General features: G+C 36.4%; 2 protein-coding genes across 2 annotated transcripts; one reads left to right on the top strand and one right to left on the bottom strand.

The window, feature by feature from the left end:
* Positions 1-2,081: 2,081 nt before the first annotated feature.
* Positions 2,082-4,324, top strand: LOC123666937. Its single transcript, XM_045600950.1, has 3 exons — positions 2,082-2,289; positions 2,891-3,049; positions 4,199-4,324. The coding sequence occupies exons 1-3, from the start codon at positions 2,082-2,084 to the stop codon at positions 4,279-4,281; spliced, it is 450 nt and encodes a 149-aa protein (XP_045456906.1). The 3' UTR covers positions 4,282-4,324.
* Positions 4,325-9,913: 5,589 nt separating this feature from the next.
* LOC123667101 (serine protease snake-like) lies at positions 9,914-24,686 on the bottom strand. The gene is made up of 10 exons (XM_045601085.1): positions 24,481-24,686; positions 22,793-22,893; positions 17,555-17,661; positions 15,790-15,920; positions 15,321-15,472; positions 14,652-14,761; positions 13,337-13,489; positions 12,073-12,202; positions 10,879-11,010; positions 9,914-10,199 (listed from the first exon to the last, which is right to left on the bottom strand). Exons 1-10 carry the CDS (start codon positions 24,539-24,541, stop codon positions 10,032-10,034), a joined length of 1,245 nt encoding a protein of 414 aa, XP_045457041.1. The 5' UTR covers positions 24,542-24,686; the 3' UTR covers positions 9,914-10,031.
* Positions 24,687-25,284: the final 598 nt, after the last annotated feature.

Below are 25,284 nucleotides of genomic sequence, written 5' to 3'. Positions count from 1 at the left end.
GTTGGATGAGAAAAACACACCAATTATGTGTAAGTTCGTCTCTTAGAACTTTAGACATAAAGTTGAGGATATCCGATTACGAGCATTCTTATCTTGTTTTCATCTCGTTTGATAATGTTTTTAACCGACTTCAAAAAAGGAGGAGCTTACTCAATTCGACCATATAATATATATATATATATATATACTATATATTTTATGTATGTTCAGCGATAACTCCGTTGTTTATGAACCGATTTTGATAATTCTTTTTTTGTTAGAAAGGAGATATGCCTGATTTAGTACCTTGATAAGAAAACCAGGATCTGATGATGGGATCCCAGAGAAATCGAGGGAAACTCTCGAAAATTCGCATAACTTTTTACTTGGTGTACCGATTTTGATGATTTTTAATTTAATCGAAAGCCGATGTTTATCATGTGGTCACATTTAAATTTCATAGAGATCTGATTACGCAATTTAGAGAGTAATCTTTGATAATGCGTATTTACTTGACTATTTTTTCGTCTACCTACGTTGTATTACTTGTCGATATAATTGAAGTCGGTTTTTCTTGGTTTGTCTGCAAACACAATAATCTATATTAACTTCGTACCGTGGTTCTATCCACACAAAATAATGTAGACTTGATTGGAGTCTTATTCATAGTCATTTTTTTAGTTCATGCATGAGCCTGTAGCATCCCAGTGTTGGGCATAAGCCTCTTTCCCCATATAGGAGAAGAATCGAAGCTGCCACCACGCTGCTGCACTAAGTGATGACATATATATATGGTGTCTATACAACCGGGACTGAACCGGGGCGAGTCCGATAGTGGGATATTATAAGCTGAAGCGAAATTAATTTCTGTATATATAATTTTAATTATTAGATCGTTCTGAATGAGTCAGCTCCAGTCGCGAGTTGGAGCTGTATCACACCTCTGTTTGTTTTTTTTTAAATATATATCACTAGGTCGGCAAACAAGCGTACGGCTCACCTGATGGTAAGAGATTACCGTAGCTTATAGACGCCTGCAACAGCAGAAGCATCGCAAGCGCGTTGCCGACCCAATCCCCAATCCCCCCAGGAGCTCTGGTCACCTTACTCACCAACAGGAACACAATACTGCTTGAAAACAGTATTATTTAGCTGTGGTGGTTTTTGTATGTTTGTTGGCACTCGTAAATATATGTAATTGATTATACATAAGTTTATAATAAAATATAAATTGGGTTTTAATATTATCAAAGATTTTTTTTAAAAAGAAGTTTTCTTCATCTTCTTTAGGAATAATGGCTGTCAAAAAGAAATTTTATTTGCACGTTAAAAAATGTCAAATGAGACGTAAGTCAGAGACCGTCAAAAAATATTATTTAATCATTGACTGATTAAAAAAATTATCAAGTATTTACAAGAAACACGACGATGAAATAACGGAAAATTAATTTTAAATACATATGAAATGATCACCAACAGGCATGGTAAAACAGGCGTTATTGGCAATATCAGATACCTGTAGCTATGGCTAGGCTACTCAACATGAATATGGAAGAAATATTGTGCTTAGTAAGTTGACAGTGTCATCATACAAAGGAGAGGGTTGTCAATTCCACTCACTTTTATGTGTGTTAACCCATAAGCTTTTACTGGTTGACCTGATTTTAAACAACCTAGTGTAGTGGTGCGAGTCGCCTAAATCAACAACGGTTTGTGGGTTCGATTCCCGCTCGGTATGTATATTTGTATTTGTACAAATATTTCTTTCCGGTTTCGATTTCTGTCATTTTGGGCTCATGGCGGATATATTCCCTACCATGAGTAACGATCGCTATCAGTTGTACATGATAACAACCGGGACCGACGGCTTAACGTGCTCTCCGAGGCACGGTGGGGAGGCCCACAAGGATTGCACAAACACCCAGACCATGTCATCGTCATCGTCAGTTCCCACGTCTTGATATGTAATATGATGAATCAAGATCCACCTCATCTAATGAAGTTAGGGTCAAGCCGTGGAACTGAAATACTATTATAGTTCAGGTAATACTAAAATGCTACATTTTCAGGGTAAAAATCCGCTTGTAATGGAACCATATTAAATGTCGAATTACGCAAAACTAAAGAAACTGGATGAGGTGTCTCTGCAGAAGCTTAAAGAAGGAGAGGGACCAGCTGATCAGTGTCTGTGTACTTTACTCTCGACAGAAGAGAAGAAGAGCGTCGCGGCATCAGTCAAAAAGGCTTTTAAGGCTTTCGGGATCAAGAAATCTAAGAAAGAGGGTGCTGCAATTGATATCAGTAAAAATGGTAACTTTCAATTACTGTCCGTTGAGTAGGGGTATTGGGTAGGGGTGTGGCTACGGTAGTGAATAATATGGCCACCCCCTCTCTTCTTGTGGGTGTCGTAAGAGGCGACTAAAAGATAACACAGTTTCACTACCACCTTGGAACTTACAAAGCCGACCGATGGCGGGATAACCATCCAACTGCTGGCTTTGAAATACACAGGCCGAAGACGGGCAGCAGCGTTTTCGGTGCGACAAAGCCAGCCTACCAACCCGCCTGCCGAGCGTGGTGGGCAAAACAGGCGTGAACTTATGGAGGTCTATGTCCAGCAGTGGACTGTGATCGGCTGAAATGATGATGATGATGATGAGTAGGTTACGAGGTGTGAGAGGGTGCTTATAAATAACGATAGGTTCGATTCCCGCTCGGGGTGGATATTATTCGTACAAATATTTTGTTTCCGGTCTTGATGTCCATACTTTTGGGTCTTTATTATAGTCAAAGACACATGATGGCGATTGTAACGCATAGTAGGGATATATCCACAAACCAGCAATCGAGTTGGATGATTATAAACTCGTATTATACAAGTCGCTTGAAGAGTTTAGCAAATTTCTTTCAGGCTTTAACAGTAAGCTAGAAGTCTTGAAACACAAAAAATCTTGCGGGAAATGTGTATGTAACAAAGAGAAATTAGTCCTAAAGCACTCTTACGCGAACATTCGAATCACAAGCCCTGACGTCTCCTCCATCTGCCCTTGTCCTACTGATTGCTTGCCAGGTATACTACACACCCAGAATAGGGTTACCATGCTAAGGATATCACATGTAAATTTATTTTGGAATTGTGGTCAATGGTGATGCTACATATCTACATACATAAAACTATGTTCACAAACGAAATTGTCGCCCGCTTGTTGGTAAACGGCTACTGTAGCCGAGGGGCATTTGAAACATCAGGAGCATTGCGAGTGCGTTGTTGAACCAACCCGCGACTCCCACATCAGCTCTGGTCACCTTACAACAGGAACACAACATTCCTTGAGAGCAGTATTAATTAGCCGTGATCTTGTGTAAGGTCGAGGTACTTTTTCTCGCTCAAATTTAAACAAAACTACATGACATGCATTGCTTTCGATTAAAAAGAATCATCTAAATTGGTACACCCATAAATACAGTCGAATTCAGAACCTTTTTAGAAGGTGACGAAACGATAGAAGAACGAGGAATCTCTAAGGAAGTCGCAGGTAAGCGGGAATCGAACCCACAACCTTCGGAGCAGACTGCTACAGTATCAACGGGTTAGAGTTTCGAAGTGAAACTTTAGAATCGTTGTGATTTGAAACTCGATGAAACGAAAATACGTTACGATAAGGAAACAAAACACATAAATGTAAAGGAAAGAATAAGATAGAATACACTACATAGTATTTTATATTCTCGGTGACAAAACATCCCTTGTAGGCTACTTTTCAGAAGTTCCACTTCTGTCGCGTGTGAATAGCACACGCACACTTCACCCATGACTATTAAAAACGTAGGATGGGAAAAACAGCAACTTTATAGGAGAGCGATCCAAAGTGTAAATTGCGTGTATCTTTTTACTTATTTTAAGCAGGATCATGAAATTTTAAAGTAATGCTGTACAGGCTATTTATGTTTAATATTATTACTAGCCGGTATTTAATGTGTAAATATGAGAAAAGTCACTTGTTACATTTTTAACGGGCTAAGACTAATAGGTACTGATTTGTCAGAAGTACGACAACTTAATAATATATGCATAAAATAAAAAATTTCTCTTTAGCTGATGATAGACTTGGTTATTTGGGATCGTTTTATGAAATAAACAAAAAAATGCGATTTTGCAGTTCCGACGATGCTAATAGTCACTAGCGACTTTTTTAATAATAATAGTGTTTCATTGCAGATAAAGAGAAACTACAGAACAATATAAAAGTTATCGTAGAGCATGCAAACGTACATACAACGTTGAAAAACGATGACGATTAAAAAAAAAAAAACGAAAATATTAAATAAATAACTAAAAATAAAATAGTAAGCTTTTTTTTATTTATTTAATTGTTTAATTAAAAAATATATTTGTGTTTTTCTTCTTTGTCTCGAATGACGATGAATAAAAACAAATAACTCATAATAGTCCTTGATTGTACATCACTATTATTTTCAAAAAAAGGACAAAGTTATTGCCATAATATTTAATGGGAATATTTTACCATGTTGTGACATTGAAAGTGTATTAAGATAATGGTCTTTTCCCCGATAAAGGCTATAGCAATACATATTTATATATGCGTGTGTGATAGTGTGTGTAATGTTTTTTTTATTGAATTAATGTATTTTTTATGCATAACTTTAAAAGTATATTAGCACGTAATAATAGCAATAATAATAAGCACGTATAAAAGTATATTAGCAAGTATTCTGCACTCTTTCTCTATGTAAACTATAAGTGTGCGAAATTTCACACTCCTCCTCCCATCCAACGAGCTATGGTTACCTTACTCACACAGAAACACAACACTGCTTGAAAGCAGTATTATTTAGCTGTTGTCTTCTGTAAATGTGATCTTCTTAAATAATTGTGTTTGCTCGCAAACGAAAAAAACCGACTTCAATTACATCGACAAGTAATACAATGTAAATAGATGTAAAAAATTCACAAACGCACTAGTCGTCACAACAATATTCGAGGGTTCCGTCGATTTCTCTGGGATTCCATTATCAGATCCTGGTTTCCTTATCATGGTACCACACTTGGGATATCTCCTTTTCAACAAAAAAAGAATTAGAAAAATCGGTCCATAAACGACGAAGTTAATCCCGAACGTACATAAAAAAGAATATATATATATATATATATATATTCTTTTCTTATTTGAATATATATATATTATAGTCGTTTATATATATATATATATATATATATATTCTTTTTTATTTTTATATATATATATATATATATATATATACACATAAATTTAATTAAATTTTTCAAAAAAAAAAAACTGTACTGTTCAACAAAAATATAAATTCTTCATTGTTGGTATAAAATATTCATATCAAATGTCAACATGCACATTGCACAATCATACTTTCTCATCGAAAGCTGACTGTAGGTTTTCTGTAGTCCAAAAACTTACTCGAGCTCGCATTCCTTCCTTTCTTTTATATTTTCGTGGCATAGTTCTGCTAGAATCAGTAAAACATCCAAACATAAATATATACGTAAATACATATAAAATATAACAGACACTAAAAAAAATTTAAACTTACTCTATATATGGTGTATGAAGAGATAGATCTATGAAGAGCCATCTGAATGCCGGGCAGCCATGACTATGGCTCCGAAATGGTTCATAAGGGCTTCGTCCACCGTTAGTCGGCTTATCTTAACGCCCTCACGAAAACAATTTGCCAGTATGGATTATATAGTGCGCACCTTCGTTTTGGCCTTATTGCCATAGCGGTGCGCCAGCTTCTCCTTAAGGTCTTTCGCTGCCTCGATCGTGGTCGTGGCTACGACTTTGCCATCCTCATCGAAATTCCTATGTGAGTTGTCTTGCCGCATCTGGGTACCCCGTTTGTCCATCTCAGTTGCCTCCAAGCCCCGAAAGCGCTTTCGGCGTCCGGGTCGCTCATGGTGGTATTAGCCATCTCGAGTACCCTATCACCCAGCATCACTCTCGTGCACTTGGCCACCACCACCACCGGGTCCTCTTTCGGTGTGTTAAAGGTCTGAATCTCGTCGTTCTGTCCCTCGTCCTCGACTGCGTCCACGAAGCCTGACGTGGTGTTGTATGCAGCCATATTCCTTCCCGACAAGTTGCCCTTGAGGACTTGCCGGGTGTCGTTATTATAAATGGCTGCTTCGGCTTCTTCGAGTTTCACCTCCAGCAAATTTTCATGGTTGTACTGGTAGGTCTGCATGATTTTCTTGCATATGGTCAGGCTTACCTTGCGGCTAGCCTTTGTTATGGCTAGGAACTCGATCAGCGCATTTTCCGCATGCTGTAGTGGTGTGGACGCTGGTCGAAGTCTGGGGGTGTTACTTGCCCCATTTTGGCCCTCATCCGAGTGGCTGATGGGGCTTGAGAGTACCTCGGACTTTTGTCCTTGGTAAATCTACTTATTACTTTCATTTGCAGCTCACTCGTTTCCGCCAATTTCGGGGAAAGGTGGGACAGTCGTTTACCTCTTTTGGGGGAGATGGTAGCTTGGACGAACTTTGCTATCGCCATCAGTCGGGGTAGATAGTCTATATTGAGTGTTATCTTCGGGGTCGCGCTGTCCTTGCATTTTCTTTTTTGCTTCAGCCTTTTGTTGCAGTCGCTCCGAGCCACTGAGAGCAGTTTCTTCGAGAGTCGGCCATACAGGCGGTGAAAGTGGTTGTGATCTGGGCTTTAAGTACTCTAGATCCTCTCCCCCCTGTCCTCATAGGCTATGATATGGTCCTGGCGCTAATAGGCAGCCGTATTTGTCCGATACGCCACCTCTATTGTAACCGACTCTCATAGAGTCCACGCTGATTTTTCCAGGGACACCTCCGGAGGATTCACCCAGCTGTGAAGCCACGAGCTAGCCTGCGCAAAGGCTGACTTATCTCCCCATTCGAACAGCACTATCGCTTTATTTGTGCAATTGCACCAGACGGCAGGTAGAGTTGTCCTCGTATTTTTGCGCAAGCGTATCCATCTTTGATTTTTTTACCCCCTGGTTTTTCTGTGCTACCCTTTAACAGCAAGGCAAGCCCCGAAACCGAACCTGGGAAACCACCAGTTGATCGCGTCCCTCGAAGCGAGAGAAACTTACTCCCAATCTCTTCGATTCGTTGACCATGAAGAGGGCTATGCATCTTAGTGCTTATGCCCACTTCTCCGCTAGGGTTTCCTTCTCCAAGTAGGGACTCTAGCGTTTTGCTCGGAGCAGGTGATTCCGGAGGTCCTCCAGGCGAACCATTGATGATTTGACGTTGATGAAACCATTGTTGGGACATCCTTATATATTATAGTAAGTATTATATTAAAGTTATATTATAGTAAGTAGTAGTAAGTAGTAGTGTTATATTAAAGTTATGTTATGTTAAAGTTATATTATAGTAAGTGTTTTACCTGTAGGGGAGGATCGTTTTAAATAAGTACCTGTGTCCGGAGAGAAGGAGGGCTTCTATAAAATATATATGTATATATATTCCAGTATCATCAGAACAGAAGAGAACAGAATAGAACAGAAAAGAATAGAATAGAACAGAATAGAACAGAATAGAACAGAATAGAACAGAATAGAACAGAATAGAACAGAACAGAATAGAACAGAATAGAACAGAATAGAACAGAACAGAATAGAACAGAATAGAACAGAATAGAACAGAACAGAACACAACAGAACAGAATAGAATAGGATAGAACAGAACAGAACAGAATAGAACAGAACAGAATAGAACAGAAAAGAACAGAATAGAAAAGAACAGAATAGAACAGAATGGAACAGAATAGAATAGAATAGAACAGAACGGAACAGAATAGAACAGAACAGAATAGAATAGAACAGAATAGAACAGAACGGAACAGAATAGAACAGAACAGAATAGAATAGAACAGACCAGAATAGAAAAGAACAGAATAGAGTAGAATAGAATAGAACAGAACAGAAGAGAAAAGAATAGAATAAAACCGAACAGAAAAGAACAGAAGAGAACAGTATAAAATAGAATATAGAATATCTAGTAGTTGCAGCAGTTATACGGTAAAGAGCTCCTGTGGGGTAGGCATCGGGTAATTTTTTAACCGATTTCAAAAAAAGGAGGAAGTTACTCAATTCGACCGTATACATATATTTTTTTAATGTAAGTTCGGCGATAACTCCGTCGTTTATGAACCGATTTTGATAATTCTTTTTTTTGTTGAAAAGAAGATATCCCTAGTTGGGTGCCGTGATAAGGAAACCAGGATTTGATGATGGGATCCCAGAGAAATCGAGGGAAACTCTCGAAAATCCGTATAACTTTTTACTAGGTGTACCGATTTTAATGATTTTTAATTTAATCGAAAGCCGATGTTTATCATGTGGTCACATTTAAATTTCATCGAGATCTGATTACAGCTTTTGGAACTCCAAAATACGCATTATCAAAGATTACTATCTTTGATAATGCGTATTTACATGACTATTTTTTCGTACGTTGTATTACTTGTCGATATAATTGAAGTCGGTTTTTCTTCGTTTGCCTGCAAACACAATTATATCGTAATTTTGTCCGTTCGTTGATGAAATCTACGGTTTATTGTCAGAATTTCTCTAATATAAAATCTGAAATTATAAATAAAACTTGCAAGCTTTAAAATAAATATTTTAATTTAAATTACTATATTTCAGGAACTTAACGTGACAAAATATTCACATAACCTTACTTCAATTTTATTTAACAGATTTTTAGATTCGTTTCAGCTGGAACAAACATTTTCTACATGAAGAAAATGAAATTGAAATCTATCCAATTATTTACTACAAATTAAAACTATACCTATTAAGAAACCGTCCTATAGACAATAAACAAACTTCCACATACATACACACATATTTTGCTCATAAAACACATACCTTATAATGTTATCATCGGAAATATGGCACATGAACATTTTCTGATTATATAATTACAGAATACAAATAAAAAATGAAAGTCACGGTCTAAATAGGTTGTACTTGGCTATTCTATCTACATATTTGTATATATATACGGTCGAATTGAGTAACCTCCTCCTTTTTTGAAGTCGGTTAAATAAGTATCAAGTGAAATAAAAAAAAAACAATTTCATGATTTCATTTATTTTATTAAAACAATATTGTTTGCTTACAATCTACTTAATTAACTGCTTAAATTAATTATTGCTAAATTTTTCTTAATTTTATTTTTAATTATAATTCATTTTTATTATTATTTTAACAATTTTAAAAGTATTTTCATATTTTTTTTATTAATTATATTTTTGTTTTTATTAATTTAAAAACAAAATATTTTTTATGTACCATTAGAATGGTAAATAAGATTATGGCGAACCTTATAGTAAGCGATTAAAATTTGCAACATCAAGAACATCACTAGCGCGTTGCCAACGCTACCCCTGACTTTTCCAGGCGCCTTCTACCTTGCACAGAAATACAACACGATTTGAAAGCAGTTTTATTTGGCTGTGATGTTAGTAACGTTGTATACAATCAACTATATCAATAAACATATAATAATAATCAAGAAAACAATAAACATAGTTGTAGTTGTACATGTCAAAATAGGCGGAGAATTATTGATAACAGATAAACGAATTTCTCCTTAAATATGTTTACGTTTAAAAAAAATGAGTCATAGCATATCTTTCGAACGTTATTACTTTTATTGTTGTATTCAATGTATGCCCGAAAAAAACATGGCGGTGAGTAGCTCGTCAAGTCATCGAGTTTTGAAAAAATTATACGATTCTTTATGGGTACATCGAAATACATATTGGGGGCTACCTACAATTATTATTTATAGTAATTAATATAATCACAATTTCATTTCATTTTGGATTTCAGTGATCTTATAACAAATATTACGTCACAAAATATCTTCGTGATTAAAAATAGCATACAGATTAATAATCGACTTTTTTATTTTGAAGATATATATAGAATATATACTCTTGTCACATCTCGTCGCGCAAAAAACAAAGATCCTTTATTTGCAAACGTGTTTTAAACACAGCTCCCTAGGGCCACACGATAGATTCGATCCATCGGACGTACGACGCTACCCGGGTATACACGCCCGGTTCACCGACATTACCGCATCGACGACCGAATGAAGTCACACCCACTACTGTGTACATACAGTGGATCTGTTTGTGGTACAGCTGAAGAGGACCGCCACTGTCGCCCTGGAGACAAAAACAAACGTAGTCAGACATGTAGGAACTTAGCCATGCAAGAATAATCATAATATACTTTTTAAAAATAATATACATTCTGGTTCATAAGTATCCAGAGTCATATTTATTTTGGATCACATCTTTAGGGTCATACATTCTGGCTCATACATTACGGCTCAAATATATTCAAATATTAAAGATGTTAACTGTTGAAATTGTTGATTAGTTATACGTTATTTAAAAAAAAATATTAGTATTCTGCATTCTTTCTCTATATGGACATTAAGTGTGGCAAATGTCATACTCCTCGGTCCGCGAAATTTTCGTGAAAAGCGATATAAAGTTTTGATTCACGTATTAATACATAGATACTAGCTGACCCCGCAAACGTTGTTTTGCCATATATTTTATGACCCTTCTAAATCCCCCCTCCCCTTACAACTTAGGGGAATGAAAAATAGATGTTGGCTGATTCTCAGACCTACCCGATATGCACACAAAATTTCATAATATTTTATTAACCCTCTTTACCCCCCCCCCCCTACAACTTAAGGCTATGAAAAATAGATATTGTTTGATTCTCAGACCTACCCGATATGCACACAAAATTTCATGAGAATCGGTCAAGCCGTTTCGGAGGAGTTTAACTACAAATACCGCGACACGAGAATTTTATATATTAGATTACCTGGCAGGTGTCCTTTCGTTCATTTTTGTCTCCGTAACATATTTGCGTGTTCTCATCGAAGCCGAACTCCAAGCGACGATTCCTCCCGAACAATTCCGAGCATTCAGTACTTGTGAACTTTTCCAGGGTAACCTGAAACATATTATGTTTGTATACGAATATCAATTAACATATAGACGAAAGGATATTTTTGAAACAAAGTTCCATATGGGGCTTGGCGGGGGAGTACCCTCGCCGGCAAAAAACGTCCGTAACATTTAAAAAAAGCGTTTTTATCTATAGTCTACTAGCTGACCTGGCGAACTTCGTATCACCTTATTTTTTTCTGAAATATAATAATAACATAATATATCAAAATAAAATATAGCCTATCTTTTAAGTTAGATCAAACTGCACACGGTGTGCAAATTTGACTAAAATCGGTTAAGTAGTTTAGGAGTCCATTGAGGACAAACATTGTGACACGAGATTTATATATATTAAGATGTATGATGGCTACGCAGTGTCTAATGTATAGTCTACGTGATGACTGTTATTATTATTGCAGTTTGATATTATTATTATATCATTCGAAATTAATGCTGTGTGGTTACGGCGTCAAAGAATAGCCACCCCCTCTCTTCCCGTGGGTGTCGTGAGAGGCGACTAAGGGATAACACAGTTCCACTACTACCTTGGAACTTAAAAAGCCGACCGATGGTGGGATAACCATTCAACTGCTGGCTTTGAAACACACAGGCCGAAGACGGGCAGCAGCGTCTTCGGTGCGACAAAGCCAGCCCTGCGGTCACCATCCCTTGCCCAACGTGGTGACTATGGGCAAAACACATGAGTTCTTAGCAGGAAATCTCCTGCTCTGCCCTACCTCAGTGAAACTGTAAGTTTGTTTGCCATTACTGTGGTATAAGAAAAAAAGGTTGCTTATAGAAAAAAAGGTGGCGCCACAGTTCGCTTAAACCGAAAATAAAAATCATCATATCAAGAATTTCGCTCTAGCGGGTACATCGTTCCATAGCTTAATTGGCTAGAGCGCCGGCACGGTCAGTCGGAGACGCGGGTTCGAATCCTGCTGGAGCGGTCAATTTTTGATATGATATTAAAAAATGTTTAGAATTCCTAATGTGTGGGTAACACAAAAATAAAATCGTACATATTAAAAGGTTGTTTAATATATATTGGTTGTTGTCCACTTACCTTTTGCAGTATATTAGAGACTTCTCCACGTTCGAAGGTGGCTCCCCAGCCAGTAGCCAATGCTTTCTGGTAGTCATTCGGTCTTCCGACGTCCAGGCAAGCTGGTACCACGAATTGATCAAGCATTATACTGCGTAAAAATTATATTGATTATGTAGATTATAATTTTGTAAATTATGTTGACACTGCGCTGACGCAATTGTGGTGCGTGTGGCATGTTTTGTGTAGACATGTAAACACCTGGGTTGTGAGTTCGATTTCCACTCGGAATGAGTATTTGCATTTCTACATATCTTTCTTTTAGATCTGGGTGTCTCAAAATCAAAAAATCAAAATCAAAAACAGCTTTATTCAAATAGGCTCTAAGAGCACTTTCGAATCGTCATTTTACAAAATTAAAACTTTAAAAATAAATTATTATTTTTGTAAAAGTGAAGCTACCACCGATTCGGAATGTAGATTCTGCAGAGAAGAACCGGCAAGAAACTCCGCAGTTACTCTTTTGAAAAATAATATCTGTCCTTATAATAAATATCATAAATGTCTGTCCTTGTGGGTCTCATCACTCTGCCTCGGAGAGCACGTTAAACTCTAGATTCCGGATATTATGATAAAGAACTAATAGCAATCGTTATTCATAGTAGGAAATATGTCCACTTAACCTCAACGAGACAGCGTGGTGGATTAGGCACCGGTATTTCTCCTACTTTCAGAAAGAGGCTTATGTCCAGCAGTGGGATGTTATAGGCTGACTCAAAAGTGATCTATCACTGATTTAGAATGTAGATTCTGCAGAGAAGAATCGGCAAGAATATCCGCAGTTACACCAAGACACCAAGTTGCAGAGTCTCGATCATCGGCGTAGGGTAGCTCGTCTGTCGGTGTTCTACAGAATATATTTTGGTGAGTGTGCGAAGGAATTGCACGATCTAATTCCCCCAACAACCTTCCGCCATCGGGACACTAGGCGCGGTCGATCGTTCCATCCTTATGTCATCGATATGCCACCTACGCGCACAAAACGCTTTGGCACTACTTTCCTGATGCGCACAGCTAAGGAATGGAACTCGTTGCCCGCGTCTGTGTTTCCCGAACGATACAATCTGGGTGCCTTCAAGGCCAGAGTGAATAGGCTGTTATTAGGCAGGCATGCTCCACCTTCGACCGCATCGTCACTTAACATCAGGTGAGATTGTGGTCAAATGCCTGCCTATTTGACATAAAAAAAAGTTACTCTTTAAAGAAACGTGTTTATAATACTTACTCTCTTTCCGTCTTCAATAAGGCAATGTCGTTATATCTGCTCGGTGGCTTGTACTCCGGGTGCTTGATGACATCACTAATCCTATATAAGTGGAATGCATCGACAGCGTCGGTCCGTTTCAAGACGCCGGTTTTGGCGTATTTCACTTTACCACTAGAATGAGACGGAAATGTTAACTTACAATAATGATATTTGAAACGATGGTTTTTTTTTCTAAGAATGGGGGCAAACGAGCAGACGAAGCCATCTGATGTTAAACGGCTACCGTCGCCCATGGACATCTGCAACACAACAGGAGTTGCAGGTGCAGGCCTAAAATAACATTGATATAGTTATTTACTAAAATAAGCGTATTGTTTGCTTGTTTAGGGGAATGTGAGGAACATGTGTAAAGTTAGAGTGTAAGTGGGATACGTTAGTTTTTAGTCCGTATGTGGTGAGATAAGATGTGATGTGGTGAGACGCCGCGTTGGCGCAACGGTCACAGCCATGTAACAGGTGTTTGCCGTGGTCTGGGTGTTTGTGCAGTCCTTGTGGGTCTCCCCACCGTGCCTCGGAGAGCACGTTAAGCCGTCGGTCCCGGTTGTTATGCGATCGTGACATGATAGCGATCGTTACTCATAGTAGGGAATATATCATAAATAAATAAATATCAAGGAGCAGCGTGGTGGATTAAGCTCTGATCCTTCTCCTACATGGGGAAAGAGGCCTATGCCCAGTAGTGGGATATTACAGGCTGAAGCGTATGTGGTGAGATAGATGTCGCTACACTTGAAAATACTCTGTTACCGTAACCTATTATTCTTGCAACATTAGGAGCATACATGCGCGTTGCCTTCTTTTATATAAATAGGTGAGCCAACAAGCGTACGGCTCATCTGATGGTAAGCAATAACCGTAGCTTATAGACGTCTGCAACACCAGAAGCATCGCAAGCGCGTTGCCAACCCTACCCTCAATCGCTCCCAGGAGCTCTTAGCTATTTAGCTGTACTCTTCTGTGAGGTCGAGATACTTTCCCAGTCGGGCTGCTGATTTTGTAGTTAAACCCTACCCCTGCTGCCCTACCCCTGCTTTTAATACAGCATTCCCAGGAGCTCTGGTTTTCTCATTCTTCTATAACTTCTATTTAGCCAAGTCCTACCTCTATGTACCTAAATGATGACAACACTTTGAATACGTAAAAACTGTGAAACTAAATGTCTTATATTAAATAATTTAAATAAAATAGTAATCAAGTTAAAATAATTTTGCGATCCAAGTTTTAGATTTTCTATTATTTTTTTTGTCTCTAAAAAATGTACATAATTACTTACTACTCGCTGCTAGAGGTGCAATGTCCAGCGGTTATGATGAAGCGTTCGCTTATCAAAGTACCTCCGCACACCCAGCTGACGGCAGTCCCTTTCTCTAGCCCTAATAATACCTGAAAATAAATTTAAATGTACAAATTTCGGTGGATTTTAAAGCCAGCAGTTGGATGGTTATCCCGCCACCGGTCGGCTTTTTAAGTTCCAAGGTGGTAGCGGAACTGTGTTATCCCTTAGTCGCCTCTTACGACACCCACAGGAAGAGAGGGGGTGGCTATATTCCTTAGTACCGTAGCCACACAGTCACACCTGGTCTTTTCCAATTTTGACAAGGCTGACTAATTACTTGGATTCAGCCTGTAATACCCCACTGTTGGGCATGGGCCTCTTACTCCATGTAGGAGAAGAATTCAAGCTGTATATACCACGCTGCTTTACTACGAGTAAGTGGAATTTTCCCTACTATGAATAACAATCGCCATCAAACTGGACAGACAAATACAAAATATTTTTCAAAAAAATAATCCATCCCGAGCGGGAATCGAACCCACAAACTGTCAGCGTTTCAACGGCTGTTGACTGATTATTTGACTCTGACTTAAAGTATGTGAGAGTCATCACTAGTATATACATAAAATAATTTTGTGTTCGTATGTCTGTTTAATTTATATTTACCATGTGAGGAAATTCAGCAGCACCCGCTTCTTGACCACCGACGATTAGCTGGGTACCCTTGTGATTGCAATTATTCATCCTTCCCTTTTTGTTGATCAGAGCAACCCCCCTTTCACAAGGGTAGATCAGTTTTTGCTGGTATTCTATACATTCTAAAAGTATAAAACGCATTTTGAGAACCATGTGGTGTAGCATGAAAATATATAAAAAAAATTGGTTACTCGGATAATGGAGAGTTATTATTATCAGGAGAATGAGACGTTGGTGGTTACGGGTTCGATTCCAATTCGCGACAAGCATTTGTATAGGGTATGTTTCTGATGTTGCAGGCGTAGTCGCTTACCACCAGGTGACCCGCTTGTTTGCTGGCCAACATGTATTAAAAAAAGTTGAAAAAAGTTTTCCTTGCAGCTTGTTTTCATAAAAAAACAAACTTTATTATTATTAGCTCAGCATAAGATGTACTCACTATCCCAAGCTTTCTCTCCAGTTCTTACGTCTGTTAGATTCGAAGAGATGGGTTCACAGCCGACATCAGACTGTGCTGTGTTGTCGACAAACACATAGTCATACACTGGTGGTTCTGTGGTAGTCCGCGGTCTGAAATATTAAATACATATTTAAAAATATTATTTACAATTGGAGCTAATTTTTTGACTACCCCCTTGGCACAGTTTGAAGTGACCCTGTTTTCTGCTCTGGGGGTTGTGTTTTCAATAGCCAACCCAAGTTTGAGTGTAGTTATTGATATTATGTAACTAATATACGTATATACGTATTTCTCGAAAAAAAGGAGCTATATCAGTCGACTGTTACCTGTAACACAAGCATTAAATTGCTTACATTAATAACTACCGTGTGTGAATGTTATAGAAATTGAATTGAATTTTTTTTTTCGACTTTTAATGTAACTAATGACGAAGTTGTTTTTTTTTTCGTTTGCGAGAAAAGACACAAACATTTATTGTTATTATGTTTGTGAATTCTTCATTATATAGCCTATCGCAGTCCACTGTTGGACGTAGGTCTTCACAAGTTCGCGCCAAAAAATGGCGGGAGCTCACGTGTGTTGCCCGTAGTCACCACGCTGGGCGGGTTGTGACCGCAGAGCTGGCTTTGTCGCACCGAAGACGCTGCTGCCCGTCTTCGGCCTGTGTATTTCAAAGCCAGCAGTTGGATGGTTATCCCGCCATCGGTCGGCATTATAACTTTCAATGTGGTAGTGGAACTGTGTTAACCCTTAGTCGCCTCTTACGATACCCACGGGAAGAGAGGGGGTGGCTATATTCTTTACTGCCATAGTTAGTCACACAGTCAATTATGAATTCCTAAGTAGTTATTTTCGTGATGTGTGTTCATTTCTTTTTTTTATTATTTACCGCAAAAATTATTAAAGTGTTTTTATTTATTTATTTAAGTTTACGATATTTTTTTTTTTTTTTTATTATTATTTGCATTTCAGTGTATATGTAATTTTGATTATTGTCATGACTTATGTAATTAAATAAACTAGTGATCGCCCAGAGGTTGATATTCGACCATAAATAAAAATTTAAATTAAACAAAACCATAAAATAATGAAAATAAAGAACCTCTTTTTAAATTTTCAATTTGACAACAGACTTTGACAATCAACAAAAAAGTATAATAAGCGTGTGTGTATGTCAAATACATGGTTAGTGTGTTTAATGTTTTTTTTTTATATATATATAATGTACTTTTTATGTATAGGTGTAAAAAAATATGAGCATTCTGCACTTTAAACTATAAGCGTGCGAAATTTCATACTCCTCCGACCGTGTCATTTTCGTAAAAAGAGGTACAAACCTACCGCTTTCATTACGCTGTGTCCTATATACCCAAAGGTTGTCTGGAAGAGATCGCTACTCTAGCGATAAGACCGCCTTTGTACACTGTCTTTTATTTGTAATATGTTATTGTGTTGATTGTTGTTGTGTACAATAAAGAGTATCTATCTATCTACAAAGTTTGTGCTTCAAGTAGTAATATATAGATTAAAAAAAAGTATACCATACACACAGTCGTCTCTTTCTAAGTTAAGCAACTTAATGCTTGTGTTGTAGGTGCTGACAGTTATAGCCAAATATTTTTTGATAATATACAATTAAGTACAAATTTACAACAGTGAGTTCTGTACAATACAATTAAGTACATATAGTTTTATTTCTTTCTTTCTTTCTTGTTTTTTTTTTACTATTTGCTTTCTATCTTACCTTTTTGGAGTTGTACTTGGGGTAGTTGCGACGGGTGGCCTGTAGGTAGTTTGCCGTGCGTTGTCTAAACAACAAACTATCGGATCGTTGCTAGTGAAGGAACAGAGCTGTAATAAAATATGATAATATAATTTCACGATATTTTTATGAGCGATTTAAAAAAAAGTTCTCGATTCGATTGTATTTTTTATGTGTGTTACCTCTAACTTTCTGTACCAATTTCGATTATTCTTTTTTAACCGACTTCAAAAAAGGAGGAGGCTACTTAATTCCTCCGTATATATATATATACAATATAATTATATACGGAATACATATATATAGGGGATAGCTTCATGATTTATGAACCGATTTTGATAATTCTTTTTGTGTTTGAAAAGAGATATCTATCTGGTGTGTTACCATGGTAAGGAAGCTAGGATCTGATGATAGGATCCCAGAGAAATCGAGGGAAACTCGAAAATCCGCATACACTTTATTGGGTGTACCGATTTTGACAATTTTTTATTTTAATCGAAAGCCGATGTTTATCATGTGGTCATATTTAAATTTCATCGAGATCTGATTACAACTTTTGGAGTAATCTTTGATAATGCGTATTTACTTAAATATTTATTCATCTATCTACGTTGTATTACTTGTCGATATAATTGAAGTCGGTTTTTTTCCGTTTGCCTGCAAACACAATTATTATGCATAAGCTGGTCTGGGCTTGTCGTCTATCCCCATTTAAATTTTATCGACATCTGATGAGCACTACACTATACGATACTTTTTATTAAAAATGCAATACGAGCAAAGCCGCAGGTAAAAGCTAGTCGTCTATGAACTTATTAAATAATTATAAAAACTTAAACATCAAGCTAATTGTTATTACTTGTTAAGGAAACTCGTTTAAGGAAAATCGAATATTTTCCCAACATCATACAAAACAATTATTTAACTTATTCATACGATTTAGTATATTTTAGAAGGTTATACACTGTTTCTTTATTCTTTTAAGTGACGTTATTCTCTCTTGTGTTACTGTTTCACACAAAATCCAATAGCTTTTCTTTGTAGACTTAACACGTTAAATGTCGCCTTGATTTTTTTAGTTTTTCTATTTGTGTCATAGGGGACACCATGTGCCACGTCGACACACAATTGCTCCGTAGGTGCCGCGGGGGATGCAACATGACAACGAGACTGTATCGACTTTAAAAAAAAATGTCAGATAGTGTAAGGAAAAATAAGTAAGTTCTTTAAGAATGAGTATATAGTAGTGCAATAAAAACTTATCATTAAAATTTTGTTAATAAGTGCTTTTAATCTGGCTCCATCGATTACGCAAGGCCCAACTGGTGTCCTCGTGGCGTTCAACGGGTTGATAAAAATATACTAAAACATTTTATTTAACTTGATTCACTTAAATAAATCGTTGTCTATAAATTCGACAAATAACATGTTATCATATTTATGTTATAATTCTTCGAATTCCCGTATTATTTCCTCACACTAACATACATATAAATAGACTTAAAAATGTACTAGTAATCTTTGGAAAAACCTTGACGTGTACTGAGTCAGACAGTTATCCTTATACACACGAAACAAGTGTCATAACCTAGAATATAAAATTAAATAAACACTTTTAAAACAAAAAAAAAATGTTTTATTAATTAATTATTTAATTTAATAAGTTGACTTTGCTTATTATTGGCATTACTAAATTATTGACATGAATTTTATTTAATCGGTTATGAATATTGTATGTGTGTGTGTGTGTGTGTGTGTGTATTTTAATATAAATATCCTGTTTTATTATTTTCCTATGTTTATTTTTTTTTTTTTTTTTTGTTTCTTCATTAATTATTTTTGTATACTGCTGTTTGATTGTATGGACTTCGTCTGAAATAAAATTACTATTATTATTATTATTATTATTAAATAATTTTACAAATAGAAATTAATTGAAATCATTGTTTTCTAATGTTTACGCGAATTTTACTCATTACAATGACATGACTTTTTCGGATTTTACCGGGAGGACTGACCCGTGACCATCGGGCATCTAAAATACTTAATAAACCACGATAAAATGGAAATTATATTTATTTTAACTAACTAATTATATTTAAATTGAATCTACAACCGATTCGGAATGTAGATCTCTTAAAATAAAAATGGCCCACTCGGGATGGATATGTCCTTGTAGGTCTCCCCATCGTGCATCGGAGAGTACGTTAAGCAATCAAAACCTGATAGCGGTCGTTACTCATAATAGGGAATATATTCGCCGACCCGCAGTGGAGCATCGTGATGGATTAAGTTCCCCGTCTACTACATAGTAAAGAGGCCCAGCAGTGGGATATTACAGGCTGAACAGTATTGTTTATTTTAGTTATTTGAAATTTATACCATATTTTCGTTTATAATGATAAGCAATGCTTAACCTTTAATGAACCTATCGATATGAGCAAAAAACTTGTTGAGAGAACGTTACAAATCAAGTATTAAAAATTGACATATCATAAAGTGTCTAATTTTTGGAGTTAACTCTTTAAGAAACGATAAAGGTCCGTGATATGAAAAAAATGTTGGGAGTGAATGAATAAAGTGTAGTATAAAGTAAAACAACGCTGATCAGTGACACTGAGAGCCATTTTACAGCGCTTTAAGATGGTAATGTAAGATATAGGTATCATCATTACAGCCTATACAGTCCACTGCTGGACATTACGTTTACAAGTTTACGCCAAAAATAACGTGAACTCATGTGTTTTGCCCATAGTCACCACGCTGGGCAGGCGGGTTGGTGACCGCAGGGCTGCCTTTGTCGCACCGAAGACGCTGCTGCCCGTCTTCGACCTGTGTATATCAAAGCCAGCAGTTGCATGATTATCCCGCCATCGGTTGGCTTTATAAGTTCCAAGGTGGTAGTGGAACTGTGTTATCCCTTTAGTCACCTCTTACGACACCCACGGGAAGAGAGGGGGTGGCTATATTCTTTAGTACCGTAGCCACACAGTACGAGATGTAGGTATAATATACTTTTATACCTAAGATATAAGTATAAAAGTATATTATTATTTTCTGTACCGATACAAATAGTAAGCGTCGATTTATGTTTGAGTAAGTGAGTAAACTCCACTCAGAGCTGATGCACACCTCTTACCAGATTTAATACAAAATGCCTCACACTCAACGGGTCCGGTACCTACTAGGATTTATTCCAGTGTTAAGAAGCCGGTTATCCGGGTCATTTGTATAGTTTATACATAATGTTTTCCAGGAGCTAAAATCGAACCCTCGACTTCTAGAGCAATAGCTGCAGAAGTAGAAATACTGTTATCGCTGCGCTAATATATAAATATATGTTCTTCACTACTGTACCGATTTTACCATTCTAGTCTAATGATTAGATCGAGTCATAGCGTTATTTTTATACTCTTTAATTTGAAGATAATCTATCTTTCAAAGAATATTAAAATTAATTTGATTTAAATATGATATCCCTTATGATTCACTCCACCGTACCTCGGAGAGTACGTCGAGCTGTCAGTCCCAGGTGTTATCACTGATATCTGATAACAATCCTTACTTATAGTAGTCAATATATCCCACATCAACCCACAGTATAACAGCGAGGTGGATTAACCTCCAAACTTCCTCCTATGTGGAGAAAGAAGCCTATGCCCTACAGTTGGATGTTCCAGGTTAAATTATTCAATCGATAAAACATTGCATATAAGTAAATTTTTAGTATTAAAAGTTTACGTATATTGTAAAGTGTAAATGAATTCACAGAAATACACTAATAAATTCAAATGAAAAACAAAAGAAGTTTCTCGATCTTACGACTTATATTTATAAATATCACAGCTAATCGCTGTCATTATAAATACTTCTAACCTTTTTCCCGAAAAAGACAATGAATGATGAAATTACTAAATTTCTCTCATGTTGAAGGTCTAGATACACACTCAATACACAGGCACAAATGCCCAGACAACAGTAAACTTCTGTATAGTCAATATAAATATCGTTATATGAAATCAGTGTAAGATTTTTGAAAATTTTATCCAAATTAAATTATGATAAATGTTATATTTATAAATTATTATATGTAGAATTAATTATTAATAACGAAGATTTAAAATAGTGGACAAAATACACGTAAATTTATTATACTGTTAGGGTCGTGAGCAAGCATACGGCTCTCCTAATGGTAAGCAGTTACCATAACCTATAGACGCCGGTAACACAAGAACCATCATAAACTCATCGTCGATCCACTACCCGACCCTTTCTAGGTCCTCTGGCTACCTAACTTACCAAAGGCACAACACTACTTGATAACGGTGTTGTTTAACTGTTATCTTCTATAAGATTGAGGTACTACCCTAGTCAGGTTATTCCAAATTTAGAGTAGGATATATGCCTCATAATTTCCACGCAAAATAGGCGCAATGAGACGTCGAGATGCGGAGAATAGCCCGTGAAGAAACATGCCTCATAATCTGTCCCAAAAGTTCAATTCAATTTAACAACAATTCCCCATAATTGGTAATTAATTGGTTAGTTATTAAATAATAGTTTTATCCATCATTTTGTCATTTGTACTAAAATTTCTTAATACCACTTATTTTTTATACGTAGTCTGGTGATGCAGCTAATTATTTTTTTCAGGTTTTCCAATTTTTGTTATATTTTTACTATATTTTGTTTTATTCTGTTCTTAATACTAGGAACTACTATCATCTCGTTAACTTCCTCAGGTGAGTAAACATGGCGGAGGCAAAGATTATAAAACTGGGACAAGACAGGCAGGTGAACCCCAGCATTTCTAAGATGACTGCTGAGACCATCATATCCAGGGATATTACCTCTACTCATACTATTAATAATGTTATGTTATATACGACTATTAGTTGATTCCGATTTTGTCTGCGTTCTCTATTACATAAATGCATACACATAGTTGATCGCTCGAAAATGAATAAAAACCGACATCAATTTACACCGACAAGCAACAAAATGAAAACTCAAACCACCTTTTTAGAGATAACTCAAAAACTATTCGTCAGATCTTAATCAAAATACAATTCATATAAGGACCTCCTCATCTTTTTGATGTCGGTTAAAAATTGATTTAGGCAAAAGTGTGCTGATCTAGTTTTGAACATTGCTTCCTGAATTGTCGATTTTTTTATAAAATTAATATTGTGGTAGGTGTTTTAATAGATTACTACTTACTTTTGGTGGTCCCCTATGATTTTTTATATCCTCTATGGCAGATTTGCAATTTCGTATGTTAGTACAAACACCCTGCATGTTATCCTTTGTACACACGTCCCCTGAAAAAATATTTCTATTAATTAAAAAAAACATGAATACAATACAATACAAATACTCTTTATTGTACACTATCAGAGAAAAATTTTACACCGAAAAAGAAAATATAGACATGTACAAAAGGCGGTTTTATCGCTAAAAGAGCGATCTCTTCCAGACAACCTCTAGCATGAAAAGGACATGACAAAAGAATTAGACGGCATGGAGGTGTACATACATAATATATACATATAACACGAATGAATTTTGCGGATATGAACCCAGCGACTTCAAAATATTCTTCGTAAAAAAATCCTGGATCAAATTTAGTTTTTTTTTTAACACATATTTTTGAAGGTTACGCGGCAAACCCAGTTCTTTACTCAGCAGTGTTGACTTTAAATTTTAAATGACCGTATTTATGTTTTGATTTTAGAGTTTAATTGTTTTAATTAATTATAATTTGATGCATTTAATAGATTTTAATTTTTAAATATCACTATCAAGGAGTAAACTCCCATCGAGTGTCAAACTGACACACACTTTTTTGTATGATTAAAGTGGGAAACAATCTCACAGTTTAGCTGATGCTAAGTAATTACTGTTATATGATGACGCCAGCAACAATAATGGTAGTGCGAAGGTTACACTTCAAATGTAACGCAGGTAGATCATAGTATATTTCTATATCACAGCTAAATAATACTGTTTTTAAGCAGTGTTGTCTTTCTACTGGTGAGTAAGGTGGCCAGAGCTCCTGGGATTGGGGATAAGGTCGGCAACGCGCTTGCGATGCTTCTGGTGTTGCAGACGTCTATAGGCTACATTAATCGTTTACCATCAGGTGAGTCGTACGCTTGTTTGCCGACTTAGTTGTATAAAAAAAAGATAAAACCAAGAGGTATATCTAGTTTTATAAGAAATAAGTTTAATGTTGAAGACAAAATCCTCTCTCTTATAAGTGAAATTCATTGTTTCAGCCTTTACATCCCCGCTAAAAAGCCTTGGTATATAGGCTATGAGATATATGCCATATGCTAGTATGGTATATAATAGGCTAAATTTTCAATCAATCAATCAATCTTTAAAGCTGTCTGAACTTGGCCTGTCTATATTGACAGAGTTTAGTCATGTTCAAATGAGTCTGATTTCAAAGTCTACACGCAACATAAGGAAAAGTTCATTGCTCGACTGAGAATTTAAATATTAAATGTGTCAAAAATTATTCATATAAACTTTAAAAGATTGAATCGTAATTTATCCAACTGCCGATTCGGAATGTAGATTATGTAGAGAAAAATCGGCAAGAAACTCCGCAGTTACTTATTATTAATGATTACTACCTGGGATATGTTTAGGGGAGACATTATCCAACAGTCTACAGCGAAGTAGTTTTGTATCTTTAAGAGGTTTAAAATGTATATGTACGTATAACTAATATACGTATTATAAATATATATTACGCCCAGATTAGAACGGGTATCGAACCCACAAGCCAGGGAGCTGAATGCAGGGCTACTGTATACTGCACGAACAGGCTGATCGAAACATATATACCACCTTTGGTTCTTATTATTATGGGATAAAAAGGCAACATCTTTCCAACCTACCTTCATAAAATTGTCCGTTAATTGAAGCGATAAATAAAATTAGAAATACCGTATAAAACATTTTGGTATTCAAATTAAATTCTGGTTTCTTGGGTTTTTTCGACCTTTGTATGTTATTATTAGACGCGCGCAAAAGAAACTTGAACTTTTTTAATTATTTTAATATTTATTGAACACAAGCGTATTATTATTATAAATCACAGAATTTAAAAATGCATATTACATCGTCGTAATTATTTAATATAGTGTTATTAATATTAAGAATGTTAACAAAATACGTGCAACATGCACGGTGGCTGGGACCGAACTGACTGAGGCAACTCAACCACTGAGTTTTGTAATATACAAGTTGATCTGGCGAACTTCGCACCACGCTTCATGTTCTTTTTTTTGCAAAAAATCTCAAATCAACTGTATTTTATATATTTTTAATCTCACAACTGTTTTAATGGGTGTATCTGATGATTCTTTTTCATTTTGAAAGCTGATACTTGTCGTGTCCTATTTAAATTTAATCGTAGTGGTCAAGTATTTTTTTTGCTGTGTGGTTACAGCAGGAACCACACAGCTAGCTAGCACTAACTGAGGTAGGGCACAGCAGGAATTTCCTGCTCAAAATATGGAGCAACCCGACTGGGGTAGTACCTCGACCTTACAGAAGATCACAGCTAAATAATACTGTTTTCAAGCAGTATTGTGTTCTTGTTGGTGAGTAAGGTGACCAGAGCTCCTGGGGGGATTGGGGATTGGGTCGGGAACGCGCTTGCGATGCTTCTGGTGTTGCAAGCGTCTATAAGCTACGGT

This window comes from Melitaea cinxia, chromosome 27 (genome assembly GCF_905220565.1).
Source record: "Melitaea cinxia chromosome 27, ilMelCinx1.1, whole genome shotgun sequence".
NCBI classification, from domain to species: domain Eukaryota; kingdom Metazoa; phylum Arthropoda; class Insecta; order Lepidoptera; family Nymphalidae; genus Melitaea; species Melitaea cinxia.
The sequence above is the reverse complement of the archived record's forward strand: the minus strand, read 5'-3'. Positions and strand labels throughout refer to the sequence as shown.

Bases quoted from the DNA above. Each gene is read 5' to 3' on its own strand.
- LOC123666937 (XM_045600950.1), top strand. From the start codon at position 2,082: ATGTCGAATTACGCAAAACTAAAGAAACTGGATGAGGTGTCTCTGCAG. The intron at 2,290-2,890 runs GTAACTTTCAAT...AATTTCTTTCAG, and splicing joins AATTGATATCAGTAAAAATG to GCTTTAACAGTAAGCTAGAA. The intron at 3,050-4,198 runs GTATACTACACA...GTTTCATTGCAG, and splicing joins TCCTACTGATTGCTTGCCAG to ATAAAGAGAAACTACAGAAC.
- LOC123667101 (XM_045601085.1), bottom strand. From the start codon at position 24,541: ATGTTTTATACGGTATTTCTAATTTTATTTATCGCTTCAATTAACGGA. The intron at 17,662-22,792 runs GTAAGTAGTAAT...ATTTTATTACAG, and splicing joins ATCATAGGGGACCACCAAAA to CTCTGTTCCTTCACTAGCAA. The intron at 15,921-17,554 runs GTAAGATAGAAA...TTAATATTTCAG, and splicing joins CCAAGTACAACTCCAAAAAG to ACCGCGGACTACCACAGAAC.